This window comes from Helianthus annuus, chromosome 8 (genome assembly GCF_002127325.2).
Source record: "Helianthus annuus cultivar XRQ/B chromosome 8, HanXRQr2.0-SUNRISE, whole genome shotgun sequence".
NCBI classification, from domain to species: domain Eukaryota; kingdom Viridiplantae; phylum Streptophyta; class Magnoliopsida; order Asterales; family Asteraceae; genus Helianthus; species Helianthus annuus.
Genome location: NC_035440.2, coordinates 15475548 through 15498619, shown reverse-complemented (window position 1 = coordinate 15498619; position 23072 = coordinate 15475548). Strand labels below are relative to the sequence as shown.

The window sequence follows — 23072 nt, the reverse complement described above, 5'->3', positions numbered from 1 at the left end:
TGGCGTTTTAGGTTCTGGGGAGTGTTTTTATGTCTGTGATGTTTTTGTTTGTATAGGGATGTGTTTTCGTCCGTAATGACGTTTTATTCATTATTTGGCATTTTGGTATAGAAGTGTAAAGACCTTTTTACCTTTAATGAAGCGCGTCCACTTAATAGAATTCGTGTTATTTCCGAAAACGCACCGCGCCAATCTAGTCCATAGATTGTTTTGATCGGTCGATCCATAAGCGTTCTCACCGTTCTTACACTTTCCACCATTTTCTCTAAATCTTGACCATATATACACACACACACATATATATATATATATATATATATATATATATATATATAGGGTTGGGCTATATAGAAAACCCTAAATATTTAAGAAACACGGGAAACTCAAAGCTCCCGACTTTTTTTTTTTTGAAAAAAATAACACATGTAATATACATGTTTTTAAGAGTTTTGGGCCAAAAAAATCAAAAACGCGCCGAAGGGTTTTTTTTTAAAAAAAAAACAAATTTTAGCAACTTTCAGCATTTTTTGTCTAACACATGTTAGTCAACGAAGTTTTTGGAACTGGTTTATTTTTTTAAAAAAAAAAGTACTCGGTGCTTTTTTGTTTTTTTTGGCCCAAAACTCTTAAAAACATGTATATTACATGTGTTATTTTTTTCAAAAAAAAAAAGTCGGGAGCTTTGAGTTTCCAGAGTTTCCTAAAATTTTTAGGGTTTTTTGTCTAGGATTACCCTATATATATATATATATATATATATATATATATATATATATATATATGTCAAGATCATTTCAGAACTCTATTTTTTTGCAGAACTTTCAGAACTAATTACAAACGTTAGATCATTTGATCAATGGATCAAAATTATAATGTCATTATCGTAATAAATAGAATTTTGAGACACATTTTAATAAATTAAAAAGGGTATATTTGGAAGATCCATAAAGTCATTTCCTAATATTTCTCCATGTTTTACTCTCCATCACCCATTAATTACATTTCATAAAAAAACTTTTTTAAGACCGATGAAAAAATGGGATCGAAAAACACACATATTAATTCTGTGATGAAACTACAACATATATTATTTTCACAGTGTATCTAAATTTTATCTTCGGTGGCAGAATTATTCATAGATTAAAATTGCAATTTCAAAATGAAAGCCTGGTTGATAAGGAAGTCTAGAATATTTTAGTTTTGATTTTTCATTTTTCAAAAATGAATTGTGGTGTTCCAATTAGTTTTGATTTTGATTTTCATTCTCATTCTGGTACCACAGTTTCAAAAAGTTTTCAATCCATTTTGTTTCTTTCCTTAAAGTAATTAATTGGGTGGATCTAGTGAATACAGATCAAGTAAGTTATAAATATTAATTTTGAAGTTTTATTTAGAATTTTATTTTATTTTGCCTATTAATTTTGAAGTTTTATTTAGAATTTCATTTAAGAATTTCATGTAATAGTTTGGTTACATATGTGTAAATAGTTGATTTATAGATACGTGGAACATTTACATATATGTAAGCGGTTAATTTACATATATGTAATAGACGACCAATTTGAAGATGTACGTATATACATGTAACAATTTACATATATGTAATAGACGACCAACCTGAAGATTTACGTGTATTTAAATATACGATTAGTTTAAAAAATTGATAATTGGTACGGAGATTATATATGTAAATCAACACTCACTTTGAAAAATGGAGGATTTATATGAAGTCTTATGTAAATAGATGGTTAACCTAAAAAATATGATCGCTATAAAGATTTTCATGTATGTAAATAGATGTTAGGCTTTGAAGATATTTATGATCAATTTGAAGATTTACATATGTGTTAATATACTGTAATTATATAGGATACTTGCACATATATAATTTGGTCAATTATACATGTTAAAAATAAAGAATTACATATAATTAATCGGATGGATCATATGTAAAATGCAAATTACATACATGCAAACTGGTGATATATATAGATGTAAATATTCGAACTAAATATATGATGACAGTAGCCTTCACATATAAAAAAGCATATGAAATGAAAAGTTCTCATTGCAAAAAAAAAAAAAAAAAAAAAAGTATACGTAAGATATTATTCCCCATGATTTACATTTTCCATTAAATGATTTAATAAAAAAATGAAAGATTTGATTAAAATGACTTTTCAAAATAAACTATTGATAATTTGTTATAGTACGTTTGAAATTGAGAAAAATAAGGAGATTTAAAAATACATGATAATTTGGGATATTAATATTTACTTTTTTACCCTTTACTAAAAAATAAAAGAAAAATAAATCAAATAAAATGATAGGCTATAAAGAGTTCTGTAAGTTCTGTAAATATATAGAGTACTGCAATGATCCTAACCCTATATATATATATATATATATATATATATATATATATATATATATATATTTTGAAATATTTTTTAAAGAAAAAATTACAATAGTTTTGTCCTTGAAATAAATAAAAAGACTAAATTACCCATGTGTAATAAAATTTAACAGAAAAGTTTAACTGCATTAGACTCAAAGGACGTAACTTGCAACAAATTTCCCTATAAATGGCAAAACCTGTCAAAATTCGTTGAAAAGGACACCGCCTCAAAAATGGTATATAGATAAAGGACAAAACATGTAATTTTTCCAAAAATCTAATTTATCTATTTGATAAACTAATTTTTATAAACATTGTATAATTTGATATATCTTATAAATTACCAATATCGTCCCTGAGGGCATATATTTGAATGAAAATGGCAAAAAATCTCAAACCTCAGGGACGATTTTGTCAAAAAAAAAAAGTTAGACGTTAGAATTAAAATAGCAAAAAAATCTTAAAAGTGAAGGACGAAATGGTACAAAAAAGTTGTTTTGATGAAACTGGTAAACGTGTCCAAACCTTAGGGACGATTTTGACAATTTACTCTATAAATTTATATTTGATTGAAACTTTATACATATTTTAAAAATAAAAAATAAGACTTACATTAAAGAAAAAGTAAAGAAAATATAAATACAAAAACTAGAAAATGAGAAAACAAAGACCAAAAAATTTAAATAAATAACGCAACCCAAAGAATACAAAAACTTGAAATAAAAAAATGGGCCAAACTATCTGCACACGTTGATACGGGTGTTATATCGTATCGTATAGTATCCTATCGTATAGTATAGTGTTGTATAAGTCTCGTATAGGTTTCCTATAGGTCTTTGTATATGCATATAGGCCTACACACCTATAGGCCTATACGGGTGTTATATCGTATCGCATCGTATAGTGTAGTATAAGTCTCGTATAGGTTTCATATAGGTCTTGTATATGCATATAGGCCTATAAGGGACCTAAACCACACCTATACACCTATACGGGACATATACTACGCTAATATCACACTTATAGGCTTATACGAGGTCAATACGTGACATATACTACGCTATACGATACGATATCACACTTATAGGCTTATACGAGGTCAATACGTGACCTATACTACACCTATACGATACGATGTCACACTTATAGGCTTATACGAGGTCAATACACGGGATCTAAACCACACCTATACGATACGATATCACACTTATAGACTTATACGAGGTCAATATGGGACCTAAACCACACCTATAAGCCTATATGGGTGTTATATCGTATCGTATAGTATATACTATAAGTCTCGTATAGGTTCCCTATAGGTCTTGTAATTCATAATATTTGTATTATTTTACTTTTTATAATTCATAATATTCATATTAATTTTAATTTTTATAATTTATATTTGTATTATTTACCAATAATATTGTATTTTTATAAATAAACATGGAAATACCCCAAAATACACACAATTAATTTTTTTTATATAAATAAACAAAGGAATACAAAAAAAAATACAAAAATGGAGCTTTATATACGCTGCGTATGAAACGAAAATGACACAACTACCCTTGTATTTGGCTTTGTATAGCCTCAATACAAGGGTATAAAGGACATTTTCTGACCTTTATATACGCTGCGTTTACGCAGCGTATATAACCTTGTGAAAAACTGATGCTTCAAACCCACCAAAATGACCCCAAAAGTTTAGATGGTTTATATATGCTGCGTATAGAGCTATACGCAGCGTATATAAACCCTTGTTTTCTGTGCAATGATTGCTGATTAGGCACTGAGATCCATGCTTTACCTACGTTGAGTATAGGTCTATACGCAGCGTATAGGTGTCACCTATACGCTGCGTATAGACCTATACGTAGCGTAGGTAAACTCTGATCAACTAGGGTTTGGTGTGCCAATAGGCACATTAGTGTTAAAAAAGCGTTTTAATAAAGCGTTTTGTTGATTGTTAAAAAAAATCTATTTCTAATCTTGATTTTATCACTTGAAACTTTATCAACTTGACATAAACTTTTATTTTAACAAAATAATCTATTAAAAATAATAGTGTAAGGATGGGAGAGTTGTTCGATGAGAGTACACTGGATTCCACCAATCATAGATTGTCATCTTACTTTTGCACTCAATTACCCTATAACACCTTAATTATTGGTAATACTTCTTAAAAGTACCTGGTAACCTTTACTTACTAATTGAAAATTACATGATTAAAAAAATATCCAAATAGGAAAACATAAATACCCATTGGCTTTGTCAGGAGGATTACCGCTTGCGAGTTGTTTAACGGCCTATGTAATATTTTGTATCGTCGTCAAACTCTTTTTCATCCTCTCCTCTAAACCCTTTTGAAGCCATTCATGTTTTCCTTCTATATCACCTACAACGATATAAATGTATTTATAGGGGGTTTATTTTTTTTAAATCATCCCCAACTGTCATCATTGACCAAAAGTAACGTTTATATTCAATAACTCAAATCGATAACTCCTCAAGAAATTGGCCAACCCGAAATAGATGGTGGAGGTCACTACTACAAAACCAACCATTAGACGGTGTTCAATTTTGCTTTAGACGGGGTTCAAGCAGTAACACCGTCTTAATATAAATAAGTATAACATATTTGATTAAAATATTCAACAAAATCCAGAACAACCCCGTCTTATAATCAAACCGCGTCTTATACGCATGTAAGAACCCTTTAGACGGTGTTATCATTAAACCCCGTCTTATACAAAAAAAAAAAAAAAAAAAAAAAACCGAACATACCCCCATTTCTAACCCTAAGTTACTTGCCCTCCCTTTCTTCTTCTTCAGTAGCCCCACTCCCACACATCTTCTTCTTCAACTAGGTACACCCTTAAAAAAACCGGGAAAATACATAGAATCCTATTACAAGCCAAGAAATTTACAAATTCCAAAAAGAAAAAAAAAAACGTGATAGGAAAGTTGAGGTGCACAAAAGCTGATAGGAAAGAAGAGGTAGAAAAAACTGCACCCGGCTAGCTAGTATTACAGGTAAGTGTGCGGCCATGAACTCTTGGAAGACTTTGACCCATGACTAATCTCCATTCAACTCTTGAAAGATATGATCAGTATATCTAATATTAATTAATTTTTTTCGTTTTTATTTTGGAATTACAAAAAAAAAAAGATTATATATATAACATGCTATACATCCTCCACTACTGAGAAACTGAACATTTATCTTACCCCAAAATGGAAACCAATATTTTTTTCATCTTAACAACATTGTTGTTCCTGCAAAGATTTGGCTTAAGCAACAACATGCTTATGCCTTCTTTAAATGTTACATGTAGCGAAAGAGAGAGGCAATCCCTTCTTGCAATCAAACATAGCCTCACAGATACATTTAACCTTCTGTCAACATGGAGCGGAGTAGAATGCTGTGATTGGCATGGAGTTGGGTGTGACCATCGAAATGGTCATGTTGTCAAACTTGATCTTAGGTCTCAAGTGTCTCTGGAAACGTATCCAGACGGTAAACTGCTGAAAGGTGAGTTGAGTCCTTCATTACGGAATTTGAAGTATTTGCATTACTTGGACTTGAGCATGAACAATTTCTCAGGAAATATTCCTGAATTTTTAGGATCGTTTCAGCGTTTGAAGTACCTTAATTTGTCACACTCATTTCCTGCCGGAGTAGTTCCTCATCATCTAGGAAATCTCTCAAGGTTACAGTATCTTGATCTTAGTTATCCTTTTGTCAAAGATCCTAATCGTTTTTTTGGATTCGAAGGACTGCCTGTGTTGGATGATATGGGATGGGTGTCTTCACTATGGTCATTAAGGTACTTAGATTTATCAGGGATAAGTATTGGTAAACATATTGATTGGTTCCATCCTATAAGCATGCTCCCTTCTTTGCTTACATTGAACCTGGTATCCTCTGGTATCAAAAATATCCCTTCAGTTAAATTCATCAATTTCACCTCTCTTAATTCACTCGACCTCTCTTTCAATTACATCAATTCCACCATTCCTGTCTGGTTATCAAATCTTACTGGCCTCATGCATCTGTACCTAAATCATAACCACTTCCATGGTGAAATTCCATATCTGTTATGTAATCTGAGCAGCCTTGTTCATCTGGACATTTCGCAAAACATGGTTTCTGGTCCTATTCCCCAAAGCATTGGACGACTCTTGAGGCTTGAAGACCTAGATCTTCAGGGTAATCAATTGAGCGGGAACATTCCTATGAGTGTGGGACAACTTTCAAAGCTCAAGAATCTAGATCTCTCCTCCAATTCCTTTGAAACTTTGATGCCAGATCTGTTATGTAATTTGAGCAGCCTCGTTCATCTGGTCCTTGCAGAGAACAGGTTTTCTGGTCAAATTCCTGCATGCTTTGGACAACTCTTGATGCTGGAAGACCTTTATCTTGAGGGTAATGAATTGAGTGGGAACATTCCCATGAGTCTAGGGCAACTTTCAAAGCTCAAGAATCTAGATCTCTCCTACAATTCATTGGTCGGCGTTCTTTCTGAAACTTACTTCAGCAAGCTACAGAATCTGAACTATTTGGCGTTGTCAAGAAATTCGTTAGTCTTGAATTTCAGCTCTCTATGGATTCCTCCCTTCCAACTGCAGACATTTGATGCAAGTTTCTGCAACAATGGACCCCACTTCCCGAATTGGCTACAAACACAGACACATCTTCAAAGATTATATCTTTCTAACTCGAGTATTATAGATACAATACCAGAGTGGTTTGAGAACATCATGTCTCATATTCTTGTATTGGATTTGTCCAATAACCAGATTAGTGGCAAACTGCCGCGATTTCATTTTAATAAGAGTGACAATAGATGGGGCGATGGGATCTTGAATTTGAAATCAAACAAATTTGAGGGATTGCTAGCTACATTCCCATCAAATGTGAGGATTCTGGATCTCTCAGACAATTTACTGTCGGGACATCTTCCTCAAACAGATGGAACAATGAACTTAATACTGGAAGTTGTTAAACTCTCTAATAACCGCTTCACAGGAAGCATTCCAGTACACTTATGCAAAGTCCCTAGCATCTATGTTTTGGATTTATCACAAAATAAGTTTTCTGGGAGACTTCCTGGGTGCTTAGGGAATTTGATTGGTTTGGGAGCGATGGATGTTTCAAATAACACTCTAACGGGTGTTGTTCCAAGCTCATTGGGTTCTCTCACACAACTCGTGTCATTACATTTCCACAACAACAAATTTGAGGGTAATCTTCCGCTCTCTTTACAGAATTTGACGAGGTTGATCACACTGGATACCGGGAACAATTTTCTAACAGGTAGTATCCCTTCTTGGATTGGAGAAAGCCTATTAAACCTTAGAATCTTGAATCTGCAATCAAATAAGTTTACTGGTAAGATTCCACTACAGCTTTGTCAGCTCAGTGCTCTTCAATATTTGAACTTGGCACAGAATCACATAATTGGGACGGTGCCTCACTGCTTCAGCAATTTTAGTGGTATGATCACCTATCAAGAGATCTCAGTAAACCCGATTTATTACTATGAAGAAAATATTTTGGCTGTTGTGAAGGGAATTCAGTGGGACTACACCAAGACACTACAATTTCTCACAGTCTTAGACCTCTCAAGCAACAACATTACAGGAGAAATTCCCGATGTTTTGATGAACCTTGTTGGATTATACAGCTTGAATCTCGCAAGAAACCATCTCAAAGGACAGATTCCAACAATGATTGGACATCTAAGACAAATTGAATCTTTAGATTTGTCGATGAACATGTTGTCTGGTCAGATTCCACAAAGTTTGACTAGCTTGAACTCTCTAAGCTACTTGAACCTATCATTCAACAACTTATCTGGTGCAATCCCTGTTGGAAATCAGCTCCAGACTCTTGTGGACCCCTATATTTATGAAGGAAACAGTGGACTATGTGGACCACCAGTATCAAGTAGTTGCAAAGGAAACAATTCATCATATAATGATGTTGGTGAAGATAAAGGTCAAGATGGTGATGAAGGCTTGTGGTTTTATTTTGGCATGGGCCCAGGTTTCGTTGTTGGATTTGTGGGACTATTTGGGAGTTTGCACTTCATTAGGAGGTGGAGGGTGGCTTACTTTCAGATGCTTGAAAATGTTTACGGTTGGCTAGCAGTATCTATTCTAGTGAATCTTGCTCGCCTAAGGAGGACTTTTTTCTGATGAGCAGGTACATTCTTGGATTGGCAGAATGAGATAATAATAAAATTTACTCCATAACAAAATATGTGTTGCTCTAGATTCATGCACTGATTTGTTTACTAAAATTCTGTCATTTGTAGATACCCTTCTTCATTGGATGTTTTCAGGGACGGTGAACATGCATCATGTGCTTCAAAGATACTATAATATTCTATATATGTTTCATAGATAAAGTACGTTTTTCAATGTTGATTGTTGTTAAATTCTATTGTTTCAAGAAAAGTTCATTTGTACTAGAACTTTGTGTTTCATAGCAAAAAGTATGTTTCTAATGTGTAAGGCTATTTATTCAATGATTTTGAAAAAGATACATATATAAATTATGTTTATATTCTCAATATGTGCCTTAATATATATCCATACATGACAATGCTCATGTTTTGTTTGAATAAAATAATTGTAAGAAACGAACAAGAGGGGGGCACAAAAAGGAAAGGGAAGTTTTATTCTTATATAATTCTAGTTTCAAACAATAAAAAACTGTTACGGCATTTCACCTATAACATATAGTTTGCATTACATCAGATCAATTACACGCTTTTTTTAAACAAACTGTATGTTAAAACAGTTCTCCATACAACTCAGTCCTGCCGTTACAAACAAAAGTTATTAACCATGATTAAGGAAGATGCATTCTCAAATTTCTGAAGTATATAGATTCAAACGTAAAAAATAGCATCCTAAACACTCTTTATACAATCCATAGCACATAGAAAACAACCCACTCAATCAACGCATGATATGATTAAGCTCTGAAGCTAAACGCACGCAACCTAGATCGGGTTCAGCAAAACATGTAACAACACAAACAACTATGCTAAACAATGTCAGCAAAATAAGTTGATAGATTCATGATAGCTGACATGTTTGTTATAAAGCATCTATGTTTCCTCATTAAGGTCATTAATTCCTGTTGCTACAACAAATATAAGACCAAAGATAGTGAATGGACGGGTTAGGCAAAAGGGTTCAAGGGTTTCGGTTTGCCTAACGCAGATCGCGGGGTACCCCTACGTATGCAAATACGTAGGGTTGGATAACTTTGTTATTGTTTGCTTTGAATTCTGGATTGAAGAAAATTCAACCCAGAATGTTTGTGTGTAATGTGATTGTATTAAAGTGGGTGAAGAATAGACATGTAAGGAGCAAGTTCTAGAGATGAGATGTGAGATTCAGGAGTGTATAGCTGAATGACAAGGTGTTGTCATTTATAGAGGAAGGGCTAGCCACAAGAAGAAACCTTTGACTAATGATCCATGACTGCAGTGGAGGGCTTTCCCTTTTTGGTAGGTAAAAGGTTTTGGACCTGTGGGTAAAAGGATGTATTCTCCCAAATGCTCCTTTTGCGGCTGAGTGAGAGAGTTCACACGTAAAGTGTGATGTGACCGGTCACTGTCTTGTGCTTTTTGCTGTTCACGACAGTTGGTCAATTCCGAACCCTTTAAGTTGTATTGCATTCTAGCAAGTTTATTAAGCTTGAACTACCCACGTCATCAATTCCTGTTTCAAGGATTTGAAAGAACTTCCTGGCTTCACATGACACATAACATAAGCAAAGGTCATCAACAGTGGCGAAGCTTGACCATGAAGACGGGGTCGAAAACGTATATACCCAAATATGTCTATTGAACCGGGGGGTCGAAAACGTATATACCCAAAAAATTTCTATACAAAAACTACATATATAACACTACTGGGCGAAAAGTTCAGCCCCCCCCCCCCCCCCCCCTTTCAAAGCATCGCCCCTGGTCATCAGAGTCTATCTATTTTTTTTTATTTATACCTGAAAGAAAAATAGTATCAACCCTAAATTTGAAATAGAGATAATTAGAAAAAAAAAAACTTTTACAGAAAGAAAATGAAGAGCATGCATAATCAGATACATTAAAACACACCTTTTATCATTTAGTGCTTGAGCAACAAATTATCGACCACAGCAACTGCTTTTGACAACTATGGCAACAACACAAAAATAAGAAACGCCACTCCTCATCATCTGATTGGAAGGAACCACAAGAATAACATTAGGTAACCATTAACCAATCAAAGAAATAATATAGCAGGTCCTTCAGGGTCCACAATTTGACTAGTAAAAGAGATAAAACAGCAGAAAAAGCATCATATATAATGTAGTAATTTATATAGCAGCTGCACAGAACAACTGAACTTTCTCCAATGAAGAAACGGATAAAAACGTTATGTATATCACAGCGAACAAGCTGACTATTATTCGTCATGAAATATTGTTTAGTCAAAATATGTTTTAAACTTACTAAAAATCCAAGCAGAGTATGTAAGTATGTATAGTACATCATAGTTAAATAATAGAAACTGATGATGGAAAAAATACACTAAATAGTAAAAAGATTGAATTAATTATAATGTTAAAAAAATCTCAAGAGGAAGCAGTCCACATATGGTATCACAAGAAGGAGATTACGTACAACAGTAATCATACCAGAACTAACATACAGAAGTTTTGGTTGAAGCATTTAATCGAGCAGTTGGAGTGCACCTTCAAACCTATGAGTTTTGAGCAACACAAGAGAATACTAAATCCTAAATTTGATGAGGAACTCATAATCATATAGTTTTAAGGCTTCGACATAGCAAGAATCATAAAACCAAAGAGAAAAATACAATAACTTTCCTAAGCGTATCAGAATGATGGTAACAGGAGGCAGGCAGAGCTGTATGATCTTTTATACAAGTTTTCTGCATATCTTTTAAGAAGGAAAAAAATTAGCTAAAAAAACCCAACTCAAGCAACCACTTTTATATACCATACAAAATAACAAACACAACATCATACACGGAAACAGGAGTTGTAGTAAAACGGTTAGATAAGAACCGTTCAAACTCATTTCCCTTTCTTTCACCAGATTACAAGTTGGGTCAATGAGACCGGTTTCGAACCATACGAAAGCCACCTACAGAATCACAGAAATGTCTTTGATGTTCCATTTTCATTTTGGTTAATTAGAAAGAAGGATGATTTTGTATGCAAAAACCTATTGGAGGGCAATTAGGTTAATTTATTTACTCCACCTAAAGAATGCAACGTGTAGGACTGTTGCTCATGGTTTATCCATCTGATGAACCGATAATATTGGTGGGGTTCGGTAATGGTGACCTTTATGTCTGTGTGTGTGTGGCTTCCAGTATCCTAATTTGTAAACATAAATTGAGTTTCTTCAATCAAATGGTAAAAAAAAATGACATTTTTGATCCATTTATTTATAAGGGGGTCTATTTGGGCCAAATGTCTAAACAAATTGGATTCGGGTCAAAATGAAGTGTTTCTGACGGTTCAGGTCAAAAACGAGTATTAAAATGGACTTGCCTTGAAAGGGGTCGTTCTAAGGGGACAAAGTCTCAAAATGAATAGCCTATTAAATTTGCTATTATGGCGATTAGTGGCTATGGGTGTTGTTGCCGGCTGCATTGGTCAACCCATTTCTTGATGAATGGGCTATAGTTGTCACGCTTAGATTTTATCTATAACTAGGTTAGTTCCCTGTGTGTTACACGGGTTGAACAATTTAAACTATATAATAACAGGGTCGGCCCAAGCCCAAGTATTTTGAGGCTTGGGCCTCAGGCCACCAAATTATAGGGCATCAAGATTTAAAAAAAAAATTATACTATATGGGTATGAGCCTTGTTATTAAAAGGTTGTAGCCCAGTTGGCGCGCATGTCATCTGTGTACCTTAAGGGGGCGGGTTTGAATCTCCGTTAGGCCGATCAACCGTCATTTATTCTTTTTGGATAAGAAAAAAAATAGGCAAGAAGGGCCCCGATTTTGAAACTTGCTTTAGGCCTCTAAAATGGTTGAGCCAATCCTGTATAATAAATATTTCTTGTAAATGCAAATCAAAGATGGACACACTTATACATATTTGATAAATAATGAAACTAATAATAATAGTAAAAAAAATCTCATACATGTGTATACTCATTTAAGTAATCAAGTAATCGATATACATTTGATGTTATCCTATATTTTTTGTATTCAATTAACATTTTTCTATTTAGTATTATTTACAATTATTAGAAGATATATATGAAAGAAAAGCGGGAAAACTTAAAAAATATGTGTTTTCAATAAATGACACGTGTTACTATATATAGAGTATAGATGTTACTGAATTTTTGAAGAATAATTTTTAAGTTTGACATATATATTCAAGCTTATAAGTATATAATATAGTCATGAATTTTTAATAAATCCAAAAAAATTATGTGATTATGGCAAAGTGTGTTTTAGCCAAATCCTAGAATTTAAAACATAAAAGACCAGGTGCAAAAAAGCGTGAAACCCTTTAAAACTTCAATAAGAGGGTTATAGTTATCAGATAAACATTTTTCTATTTAATATTATTTACAATTATTAAAACATTTTTCTATTTAATATTATCTACAAATTAAAAGATAAATTGTTAGAAGATAAATATGAAAAAAAGGCGGGAAAACCAAAAAATAGATGTCTCCAATGAATGACACGTGTCACACATTGGTTTACTTTATTATATGTATAGATTTTATCTTCTTCCTTATAAATGAATGCTATACACATGGATATATTTATTTAGAGAATTAATCACTACCCATAAAGAAGGTATTAAAACCACTATACCTCACAAATTTCTATTTGCGCTTAATCAACTCCTGGTTCTTGCCATGGAAATCATCCACGATAGAAGCCTTTGCCAAAACAAGATTAACAGCCCTCAAGCTTTAAGTACTTGGTCAACAGTGAAATTTGTAGATATTTTAGAAAAATTAGCATTCCGTTAGAGGTAAAGGTGACAATGTCAATCTGTTTGTAAGGAGATACTTCAATATGGCAACCTCATAGTTATTGCTAATGGGTCACACTGTAAATTTTAAAATATAAGATAAACCAAGACACAACGCCCTAACCCAACTTGTTTTAACTTGTACATACATATTTGCCTATTATAACCCACAACCCATTGCCGAAGCCCATCGTGCGAAACCCCTAAACCCCTGCCTCAACCCAGAGCATTTTTGCTCACTCGGGCCCATAATTTCTGGTAAAAAAAATGCTAAGTAACTCCTATCCATATCATCAAATACTGATTCCAGGAACTGCAAACCAAATCAACACATTTGGCATCTGACATTGTGGAATCATTTACCACAATTTACATTAATTTTATCGACCAATTAAACTGTTTACATAAGAAAATTATCACCCTAGGTCCTGCTGGTCAGCAACTCATCGAACAGTTGGTGGGCATGTTGTTGGTAAAAACAAAGTCTCTACAGCATTTTCAGACTCTCTAAATTGGATAATACCGAAAAAATAGAAGCAAAGAACAATGTAATTAACTAGTAAATTTCCCCGCGCTTTGCGGCAGGTCCAACTGTAAAGTAACTCGGATTTGTACCGTCAAGACCCGAATCGTTTCTGAACAAAAGTTAAACGTAAATAAACTTAAGGTGTACATAAAAATAAGCACGATAACGTATTATATTTGACCCAGCTTATTTGAGAAAGAACTTTATGTCGAGCACCAACTTAAACCTATACAGACACATACATAAAAAAGTACAAAATTATGTTTTTTAAGCTAAAAATGGTACCGCGCATAGTGGTGGCGCGAAACGTAAAGCAATTCGAATATATACAGTCTAACGAAAACGTATTATATTTGACTCGACTTATTGTAAAACAAAATTTTTGAGAAAAGGTAGATTAATTGAAAACGGGCATAAAAAAAACATATAATATCTGAGTCTACTCATTTTCAAAGAAACGTAATCAACTTGAAATTATACCGACACATACATAAAAATAAGCACATAAAAATGATTCTAAAGTTTTTAGAAGAGTAAACTGCCATTTTGGTCCCTGAGGTTTGGCCACTTTTGCCACTTTAGTCCAAATCTCAAACTTTTTGCATTTGGGTCCCTATGGTTTCAGTTTTATTGCCATTTTGGTCCAAAAATGAAATCAGGTTAGATTTCTCAAAAAAAAACATGGGTGTTTGTCCTTTTCCTCAGGGGTATTTTTGTCATTATAGGTTTATTATAACTCATTATAAATTAAACCACCGTCATCACCACACCTTCATCATCTGTCAACACCACACCCACCAACCTTCCATCCCCAAATGTTTTCTGCCAGATTGACACCCCATATTACCACCGCCATACACCCGCCACTTGCAAGTGCCACCAAGAAACCGTAATTTCCTAAATCGACCACCATCACACCTACCAAATCTAAACTTCACAATTGATTTACAGATCTGAACTACTCACCGTCGTTGCAGATCTGAACGAAACACAGAGCCGTCGTGAAGTAAAGATCTAATGGCCGGAGGTTAGATGTGAGACGAACAGTCTCTGACCACAGATGTGAAGTCTACCTCCCTTGGTGTTAGTTGGTGGTGGAAGCTGCAAGATTACACTTTAAAAATGAGTGAAAAGTGATTGTAATCAAGTGCAAGGAATATTAGGAATTTATTTAGGGAAGAAGGTATTAGTGAAAGTATTTTGTGTTTTCCTCATCTCTTGTCAAAAACCCAATATCCCTATATCTCAAATCAATTCAAATTAACATCACAATTCTTCAAGTTGATGGTGCAGGTGGATTGTGGGTGACCGATGGGTGGGTAGCCAGAGTGATTGGGGTGCAGAGAGATAAGATGATACAACATATGTGTGTGTTTTAAGAGAGAAAAGGGTGAAGTTTAGTGAGAGAGGGTTTAAGCATTTTTGTGTTTGGTGTTGCAAATCTGAACAGCAAATGTCGATACTTTGTTTATGAATTATGATATATAAATTTGTTGATTGAAACAGGGCTGGTGTACAACAAAAGAGGAGCTCTTGGCAAGATGGTGTTCTTGGCACTAACCGACCACTTCCACCGCAAGTCCACCAATCGCTGCCGAAGAAAGGTGCGGCGGAGGTTAGTGGTGGTAGTGGTTGTGGGTGGTGGTGGTCGGTGAGGGTTTTGGGGCATTGGTGAAGATATCTGGGGAAGATGAAGATTGTTAGTTATTTTATAGGGTTTAGTTTTATTTATGTTTAATAATTAATAATTTGTTATAATAAATCATAAAATGACCATTTTGCCCCTGAGGAAAAGGACAAAAACCCATGTTTTTTTTGAGAAATCTAACCTTATTTCATTTTTGGACCAGAATGGCAATAAAACTGAAACCACAGGACCCAGATGCAAAAAGTTTGAGATTTGGACTAAAGTGGCAAAAGTGACCAAACCTCAGGGACCAAAATGGTAGTTTACTCTTTTTAGAAAGTTAAAGGGTTGTAAGTGCCAATAGTAAATATTGAAGAGTAAAGATTAAAAAAATAGAAAAAAAAAACAAAAAAATGGCCCACTTGAGTTATTGTATATGTAACTTCAAATTGTAGAATAGAATAAAAGTAGCAAGAGAATCAAACTATGTGAAAAGGATATCTGGTATTGTATATTGAAATATTGAGAATACAAAGTCCTATATATAGAGTTGCTAATTACAATCAGATACCCTCTACAATTATAAGTTTGTCTAATAATAAGAACATAGTCTAACATTCCCCCGCAAGTTGAGGGCAGGGAACGACCTGCAACTTGGATAGTAGAAACTCAAGTCTTTGTGAGGACAAGGGCTTCGTACAGATATCATCGATTTGGTCATCAGTTGAGATGAATTTGATATCTAGTTCTCGTTGAGTAACTTGTTCACGAACAAAATGATAATCAACTTCAACGTGCTTCGTACGGGCATGAAAAACCGGATTGGCAGAAAGGTAGGTTGCACCAAGATTGTCACACCAGAGTGTGGGTGCCTTGCTATCCAAACTGAGTTCACGAAGGAGAGACTTTAACCAAATTAGTTCCACAACAGTATCAGCTATTGCCTTGTATTCGGATTCTGTTGAAGATCGAGAGACAGTTCGCTATTTTTTTGCAGACCAAGAGATGAGATTGGATCCCAAGTAGATAGCATATCCCCCTGTGGATCGACGATCGACTGGGCAACTAGCCCAGTCAGAATCCGAAAAAGCAATAAGTGTAGAAGTCCAATTAGCGTTAGAGAAAGCTTGCAGCTGATAACCCGTGTTGTGACAAAACAGTAAACCATAGTTGACCGTGCCTTTTAGATAACGTAAAATTCGTTTCACAGCAGCCCAATGATTCTCGGTAGGAGCATGCATAAACTGACAAACTTTGTTAACGGCAAAGGCAATATCAGGATGAGACAAAGTGGCATACTGAAGAGCCCCAACAGTCTGTCTGTATCGGGAAGGATCATCAAGCAGAGGACTATCATCAGGTAACAACACTTGAGAAGTAGCCATAGGAGAGGAAACGGGTATACAATCTGCAAGACCAGCATGCTGAAGAATGTCAAGCACATGTGTCCGTTGAGAAAGGACCAGATCTGAATGCTGATGGATAACCTCAATTCCCAAAAAATAATGTAGCTGACCCATATCCGTAAGAGCAAAGAGAGTGTTAAGACGCTCAATAATGTTGGTGACAGTGCCAAGATTAATACCAGTGATTATAATGTCATCAACATACACAAGCAGAACAAGCGTGCTCGATGAGTTGAGAATAAATAGCGACGGGTCAGTTTTGGACCCATAAAAGCCCAGTTGACGAAGAGCAGTAGATAGCTTAGTAAACCATGCACGAGGGGCTTGTTTGAGCCCATACAAAGATTTATTTAATAAACACACATGATCAGGCCTGGTAGGGTCAACAAAACCAGGGGGTTGGTGCATGTAAATTGTTTCCTTAAGATCACCATGTAAGAAAGCGGTTTAAATATCCAGTCGTCTCAAAGACCATTTGTTTGTGACTGCCAAAGATACGACAGTTCTAATAGTAGCAGGTTTGATAACTAGGCTGAAGGTCTCGTTATAATCAACACCATGTTGTTGATGAAAGCCCTTTGCAACAAGACGGGCCTTGTATCTGGTAAGATTGCCATCCTGATCTGTTTTTAACCTGTAAACCCACTTACAATCAACAACATTAGTATTGGGTACAGGAGGCACTAGTGTCCACGCCCCATTCTTATGTAGCGTAGCCAGTTCGTCGGCCATAGCATGGCACCATTCTAAAGACTTGTTAGCAACGGTAAAGGATGTGGGTGTAGTAGGTATAGCAGGGTGGGTGGTGGCAGTGTAAGCAGCGGGATCATAACAGGCAGGTTGTTTGGGCTTAGGAAGAAGATTAGGAGGACGAGTCCTGGGTGCCGAAGGTGGGATGGTGGGGTTTGGTGATGGTGGATTGGATGGCGGTGGTGTAGATGGTTGGGTTGGTTAAGGGGGTTGGGTGGTGTTTGAGTAGGCTCGGTTGGGATGGTGGGGTTTGGTGATGGTGGATCCGATGGCGGTGGTGTAGATGGTTGGGTTGGTTGAGGGGGTTGGGGTGGTGTTTGAGTAGGCTCGGTTGAGAAACCGGGTGGTGGTTGAGGGAAAATAGTTATATACGGGGAGTTGGAGGGTAGTCCGGTTGGGGTAGGTGTAGGTGTATATAACAACCCTCCCGAATATTTTTTCCGACACCCTAATATATTTAAAAAATACCCCAATATGTCTTAAAATACCCCCATACGTGAAAACGGGCCCTGATTACCTTAATTATTATTAAAATTAATTAAAAAATGGAATTTTGGGTTTGAGGCGGGCCGCGTAAGCCATCCCTCAACCCTTACGCGGGCCGCAACAAGGTAAAAGCTGGCGAAACCCTGGGCCGCCACGTGGCCCAACACACGGCGAAGCTAGTCGATGACCCGGATTACCTAAACCCTACCCGACCTACTACGCGGGCCGCGTAGGCCCTGGTCTCGTTACGCGGGCCACGAGAAAAGCCACATCAGGCCCTATAAATTGCGACGAGAATTTGCTCAAATTTCTTTCCTTTCTCTCAATTTTCAAGTAGTATACACTATACTCGGGCATACTACCCCCAAAATAACGAGGTTCTGCTTCGTTGTAAGTATCATAACCCCTGGATACGTATTAGATACTCTGCCCGATTGATCTAGGGTTCCGTAACGGCTGTCGTGGTTCTGCCCGACGTAGTCGTTGGAATGCCGTCTCGGGGAAGATATTGCTAATGTTAAAATGGGTTATTATACTAACACATGTGCATTTGTGTAATTTATAGATTATTCCCAGGAAATCCTTACTGAAAATCCTAAGACAACAATGTGAGTAATTCTCTTTTTGTGTAAACCTTTTTGTGAGTAATCTCCTTTTTGCAAATTGTTTTTACAAAACCTCACACAATTAATTATATATTAAGCAGTTATTGAGTATTTGTAAGAATACAATTATCGTCGGTATGTTGGGGTTTTGTATACAAAATTATGTTATTGCCTTGCGAGGGGTAACATTTCCACAAGTCGGGTTGACAGTACCGTGAGTGTTAATTGATATGACTTGGAAACAAATGTAATTGCGAGACCGCCCTCAATACTGTACAATGGTTTTTATTAAAACTTGATTGAACTGGGATTCACTCACCAGTATTTCCCACTGACAAAATGTTTTTAAACGCGTTTCAGGTAACAAGATGTAAAAGCCAAATAGAAGCCAGCTGGACAGCACTGAAGGCTTGGAAAAGTGGCAATAAAGTTACCTAAAAGAAACAGATGTTTTTACTAAATAAAAATAGGATTTATTCCTATAAAAATGTGTGTATTGAAAACTTAGGTTTTATCCCATGTGTTTAGTATTATGAAAGTGTGGTATTTTACTCTGATAAAATATTTCCTAACTGCGGTCCTGATGTAAATTCCGTTGCCAAAATAGACAAAAACAAGATACCACCGAAACTGGTCGCGACCGCCCGTTCCCGGGTTTGTAATAGGGGGACGGGGTTGCGACAGAAGGTGGTATCAGAACTAAGCCACTGATTCAGCCACAGAAGTGTTCTGTTGACACCAAAACTCAAAGTGTTAGGAAATAAATTACGGAAATACGTGCATAACTGTATTTTCTTGTTATGTGTTATTTGACTATTTGTTAGTTTACAGTATGAGCGACCAAGGACCATCTGACGCGTACCGTCAATTGTCTGGTTAGCCTAGAAGCGAAGGTGCCTCTTCTCAGCCTGCCCTCTCGGGGTACTCTGCTGATACGGAAGAAGGAATATTCGTATTTAAGGCTCAATCTGAAGAGCCATTTCCTCAGAAAAAGAGGGGATGATTCAGTAGGGTAGCACACGAGCGTAGAAAGCGTATGAAAAAGTTACAAGAATAGAGAGCACTAGCCGCAGCAAAAAGAGAAACCGATGCTTATGCCCAGGATATGCTTAATAGGGGTATAACCAATATCCACATATTAGCAACCACTACAGCTGACCCTAACCTGGAGCAAATGTTAGCACCCCAACCACAACCACCAATTCCTGACCAACCAATGGAAATAGAAAACCCTGAAAATCAAGTAGAAATGCATGATTTTAATCCAGAGGAAATACCTAGGGTACCCGCACCAAATCCCTTAGACCCAAATTACGACCCATGGTGGGACGACAACAGGGACTATGTGCAACGTTACCCGATACACGAAGACATGCCCATGCAAAACCTAGGAGCCTACCCAGGGTTAGACCCACTAGATCCCTATTACGATAATGATGTATTTATTAGGGAGATTCTAGAAAATCCTTACCCGTACCAGGCCCCTTTACCTCCATACCAGGAACCCGCACCCCATATTCCGAACCCAGTCCAAGAACCTGCACCCCCAATGAGTGTAGAAAACGTACAAGAACTTAGGACATTCGGTGAGGAAATTTTAGAAAATAGTGAAAGGATGTGACAGGTGGGAGAGCGACTCGTCTGGAAGTACGGCGAACGCAATATGGATTTCTGGATGAATCCATATCCGTAGAAGTGATGGTGAAAAGGGTTATAATCATAATAATAATAATAATAATAATAATAATAATAATAATAATAATAATAATAATAATAATATTATAATAATAATAATAATAAAATATGTGTGTATGTGTATGAAAAACAAAACTACGGATGCCTATTACTAGTAGTGTAACTCTAAATTTCAGTCGGTATTGTAATTTTAATTTCAGTATTGGTGTGTAATAGATGCATATTATATGAATAGAGTAAAGTCGCAATGATCGACGCTTTTGACCAAAGTGTGTGTCATGTGATTGGCTATGTTAAATATTATTTTGTGATATTAATGCATGATAAATGTTTAAAATTCAGGTGGACAACGAAGTGAACCAGGAAAACCAGAGTGATAATCACTCGAATAAGATAATCTGAATAATGAGAATCCAAACAACAATAACAATGGAAATCAAATGGATAATAGTGCCATCCAACACATAGTGGCACAAGGAATCATAGATGCAATGCCATTTATTATTCAAACTGTTAGAGAAGCTGATAATAAAAGTAAACATAGGGAGTATGCGACCAACTGAACCAGAACACAGCGTAAACAATGGACCCGTACTTCAGGTGCCCATCCCCAAAAGAAGAAGAACCATGCCGTATGGTTGTTCTTACAAAGAATTCTGGTCCTGCAAACCAATAGAATTCTCGGGCAATGAAGGACCCATTGCAGCCCTACGCTGGATAGAAAACACTGAGGCAGTTTTAAAAATAAGCAAGTGTGCCAAAGAAGATAAAATAATGTTTGCCTCTAATCTATTCAAGAACTCAGCCTTAGAATGGTGGAACACTATCCTCCAGTCAAGAGGAAGTGATAGTGTCACACCCTGATATTTCCACGTATTACCAGTGGGCCCGGTGGGGAGTATCGTGACGTAGTTGATATCATCATGGTCAAATTATCACAGTTTAAATGCACAGCGGAAGTCGAAAGATAATTATATTACAAACCGAATGAAAAGTAATATTAGAGTATTACAAACAGAATGTATAGGATCCACATGCGGATCAAATAGAAGATAATTGTTCGACAGATCTTAAGTGACCAAGCTTGCAAGACTTTTATTTATTCACTCAGGAGTAGCCAGCCTATTCCGTCTAGTACCTGCACTTTAAACTTTTGGAAAATACGTCAGTTTACAATGGTAAATACAATTAACTGACTCATTTTGAAAAGAGTTTAAGAAAATTGATTTGAATGCACAAGGCACAAAGTATCTTTTATAACTTGGGAAATTTAATCTTGTATACAGTTTTACTTATTTGTCGTCCGTCAGGGCCGGTGAGAAGAGCCTTTTGGAAAATATATCAGTTTACACTGGTAAATACAATTAACTAACTCATTTTGAAAAGAGTTTAAGAAAATTGATTTGAATGCACAAGGCACAAAATATCTTTTATAACTTGGGAAATTTAATCTTATATACAGTTTTACTTATTTGTCATCCGTCAGGGCCGGTTAGAAGAGCCGGACAAGATTAACTAACACACCACAGGTATAATGCCCACAAGGTTAATTCCATAAAGTGCTGTCAGGTGTATGCCTACACCTCGTGCTTAACTCGTGGCCATTTCAATGAATGATGCCAAGGATATCCGGGACATGGTCATTAACCCCCGTATCCTAAGCCCGTATAGGGAAAATAAGTTAAAGGTATTTACCTGAGCAAATTATACAATTTATCCCAGCCGTATACAATTCAGCAAGTGCAAGTATCTTTTACTAGGCTCCTAAATCTGGAACGAAGGTTTTAATAACCTATTAGATTCCTAACGGGTCTTTATTAAGCCTAAACTTAGACCGGTTAGTTTTAAAGGAAGATACACGGTTCAAAACGCACGATTAAGCGAAGACCGGATTAGAATGTGGTTTAGACCCGACAAGTTTGTATACTTGTATAATATGGGTAAACTAAACACATTCTGGATTTTGAGATAAAAATGATAACGTTTAACCCGTTTCGGCTAATTTATGCAAACTAGTTACATAAACCGCACCGAACGCGAAAAATGCGTATCGGGTAACCAAATGAGTCATGAACAGGTTTCTTAAGTTAGTATGCCCTAAATATGCTGTGATATCAGTAGGATACCTTCCATTATGCCCAAAATCAATTTAAAAAAAAATTATGCCCCGTAGGGGTATTTTGGTCATTTTAAAGGTTATAAAAGAGTTTAAATATTAATCTGAGATTGAGGTCTGATATAATCGGTAAAAATACTTAGTTTAATAAGTTATATCAGCAGGGTATTGCATATATGTGAAATTTATCATTTATAACCAAACTATGCACCGAAGGGGCATTTTGGTAATTTCACATAGGCTTTAAAAGGAAAATTCTGGAAATCTGGGTTCAAGACTTTTGATTACTGTTGACGTATAAAAATTTACTAAAAATATCAGTAGGTATTAAGTCTTATATGTTTAAAATAGTTTTAACTCATACTATAGGTTTTAAACGCGTAAAAAGTCACTTTTAAGCGATTTTCGGGTTATATAAGAAAA

At 35.6% G+C, this 23072-nt stretch overlaps 1 protein-coding gene and 1 long non-coding RNA gene across 3 annotated transcripts; one reads left to right on the top strand and one right to left on the bottom strand.

Moving 5' to 3' along the window:
• The first annotated feature begins 5583 nt into the window (after window positions 1–5583).
• On the top strand, window positions 5584–8931 carry LOC110872190 (receptor-like protein EIX1). The gene is made up of 2 exons (XM_022120980.2): window positions 5584–8606; window positions 8719–8931. Exon 1 carries the CDS (start codon window positions 5633–5635, stop codon window positions 8597–8599), a length of 2967 nt encoding a protein of 988 aa, XP_021976672.1. The 5' UTR covers window positions 5584–5632; the 3' UTR covers window positions 8600–8606; window positions 8719–8931.
• LOC110872189 lies at window positions 8716–11821 on the bottom strand. Of its 2 annotated transcripts, XR_002554258.2 has the most exons (3): window positions 11097–11821; window positions 10534–10634; window positions 8716–10168 (listed from the first exon to the last, which is right to left on the bottom strand). It is a non-coding gene; the product is annotated as an uncharacterized LOC110872189 (long non-coding RNA). The 2 variants fall into 2 exon arrangements; XR_002554257.2 differs by having other exon boundaries at window positions 10534–11821.
• Between the last annotated feature and the right edge of the window lie 11251 nt (window positions 11822–23072).

Excerpts from the sequence above, each read along its gene's own strand:
- LOC110872190 (XM_022120980.2), top strand. The coding sequence starts at position 5,633 with ATGGAAACCAATATTTTTTTCATCTTAACAACATTGTTGTTCCTGCAA.